The 2,378-nt window shown below is 52.4% G+C and overlaps 1 protein-coding gene across 1 annotated transcript; it reads left to right on the top strand.

The window, feature by feature from the left end:
- Positions 1-19: 19 nt before the first annotated feature.
- Positions 20-2,303, top strand: PHALS_14340 (Endonuclease/exonuclease/phosphatase; the record flags this gene model as incomplete). The annotated part of the gene is made up of 3 exons (XM_024730133.1): positions 20-1,507; positions 1,581-1,652; positions 1,707-2,303. The coding sequence occupies 3 exons, from the start codon at positions 20-22 to the stop codon at positions 2,301-2,303; spliced, it is 2,157 nt and encodes a 718-aa protein (XP_024580441.1).
- Between the last annotated feature and the right edge of the window lie 75 nt (positions 2,304-2,378).

Genomic DNA, 2,378 nt, shown 5'->3' with positions numbered 1-2,378 from the left:
AATAGAGGTGACTGAGTCAATGCTGAACGACGAGAACACGGCACTGCTTGACACGCTGTCTGACTGCCTAACGACAGCAGACGCAAAGGTCGGTGGAATTATCAAGATCATTGAGAACGCGACAAACCCCGACAACATTGTGAAGACGCTGGTAGAGAGCCCTCTTGTGTTCAACAGCGCGCTATCACTCAAGATGGCAAGTCAAGACAATGACATTGCTGAACTCGCTCGATTGCATGTGATCAACCGGGTTTTGTGTGCGACAAACCCCGGCGACGACACGACGTTTGTGAAAAAGTGGAAGAAGACCATGGGCTCGGCAGTACCATCGAAGCGCGCAGACATCTTCAAAACTTGCAGCGCATGGTGGACGCACTCCGACGCGATCACAGAGTTGTCACGGGCATCGAAGGCCCTTGGCATATTTGAGATGGCTTTGATGGCGACCGCTCCGCTGCTCTTCAAGAATGGTCACTGTATTCAGTATTTCACGGGTCGACCGGTCGAGTGGACCCCGACGCACCACACGCGCCTTTTGCACCCGAACACGCTGCTCATGCTGTTGCGGTCGGATATAGGCACACATTGCGTGACGCAGTGGTGCGAGGAACAATGGCAGGGTCACCTGCTCGATGATTTGGAAGCTCTACGAGCGCTTAAGGGCTACTATCCTGAAGACACGTCGGTGCTGAAAACCTGCGTTGCTAACGATGGCTCGGTGACGACAGTGCCTTGGCGACTAGTTGCTAAAGGCGTCTCATCTCAGCATGCCTGGAATGGCGTTAGTCTGTTGACTACCAATACTAAAGGTATCAAGAAGAAGGGCCCCCTCTTCATTCAACATCTTCTATCAACGCACTCGGTGTCCAGCATTCAAGAAACCAAGTTCAGTGACGTGCAACACCTCTTGACGTTCAAATTCCATCTCGCCTCGAGCTTCACACACAAGCTCTTTGTCAATGACCCAAACACACTGTTGGATCGACCTACTCGTGGTAGAGGCAGTGGAGTAATGACCGTGCGACGCTCCGACTTCCCGAGTTTCGACTCGGCTGTCGTTGTATCATGGTTGTCTGTTCCCGGACGGTACCTTGTTGTGGAGGGTATGGTCGAACGTGTTGTTGTCTACATTTATAATGTATATGCACCCGTCGATCGCCATGAGAAGCAGCAGTGCTTTGCGCGCTTGGATACTGACGAGCTCGAGGATGACGCGACGCACTTTGCGCTTGGCGACTTGAATACGCCACTAGATCCACGACTCGACTGCTCCACGCCTGACTTGCGCTACGATCCGAATCGATCCAGCTGCCTTGAGTGGTTAGCGAGGCTTGGTGTTGTTGACGCATGTCGCATACATCATGACAAGAAACGCGTGTTCACTGGTCCACTTCCACGAAAGAACCGATTGGACTACGTACTGATGTCTGAAACATTCTGCAACTGCTACTACGGCTCGTCCAGATACTTCTTATCGAGACATGCTGGAGACCACCTTGTGCACAGTGTGACATTCAGATACACAGCTCCATGGTCGCGGATACTGGAAGTTCCCCAAATACTTGCTCGACTATCCGAAGGTTGTCTCAGCAATCGAGATGGAAGCTGAGATGGTGCGTGACAGACTCCGACTCGCTGATAATCCAGGCAAGGTCTGGGAAGCGTGGAAAGTGAACATTAAAAAACAATTACAAGATGTGCAGTAGAAGCTCCGCACTCAAGATATACAAGCCGTCGAAGGTCCCCGAATCGCGCTAGATCAAGCTGCTGCTCGCCATCGTGTTTCATCGGATGAAGACGACCGCGAGCACTACGACGAAGCCATGCGTCACTACAAGGAGACAGTCTTGCGAACAAGCCAGTATCATCAAGATAATGCGTTTGACTTCCAAACAATCAACTCTGAGCGTTCGACGTCACACTTCTTCCGTCCCCTGGATACGAGCCTATGCAAGATCTCGATTGAAGAAGTTGAGACACCAGATGGGAGTGTCTCGACGAACCCACACGAGATCTTGCTCCGCTTACTGGAGTACGGGGGATCAGAGATGGGTGACCCGGACAGTCCGTCAGGAAGAGCTCCACCACCAGACAAAGGCATGCAACGTAAGCTTCTGAACTCGATCACGCGCTTAGTCTCAGAATCCGATCGGTTGTTGCTCGACGCAGACTTGACTGCCGCTGACCGTGCAGGCGCGATCCGGCACATGAAGACATCGTCAGCACAAGGCATGGACGGCTTGACCGCTGGGTTCTATCAAGTGGCTCTAGACGTCTTTGGCGAGTACCTCGCGATTGTCTAAAGCGACCGGCTACATCGTGGTGAGCTGCTCGCGTCCCAGCGCAAGTTGGCTGTCGTGCTGCTGCATAAAAAAAAG

This window comes from Plasmopara halstedii (assembly GCF_900000015.1).
Source record: "Plasmopara halstedii genome assembly, contig: Scaffold_816, whole genome shotgun sequence".
Taxonomy (NCBI): Eukaryota; Oomycota; class Peronosporomycetes; order Peronosporales; family Peronosporaceae; genus Plasmopara; species Plasmopara halstedii.
This window is presented reverse-complemented; position numbering and strand designations above follow the sequence as displayed.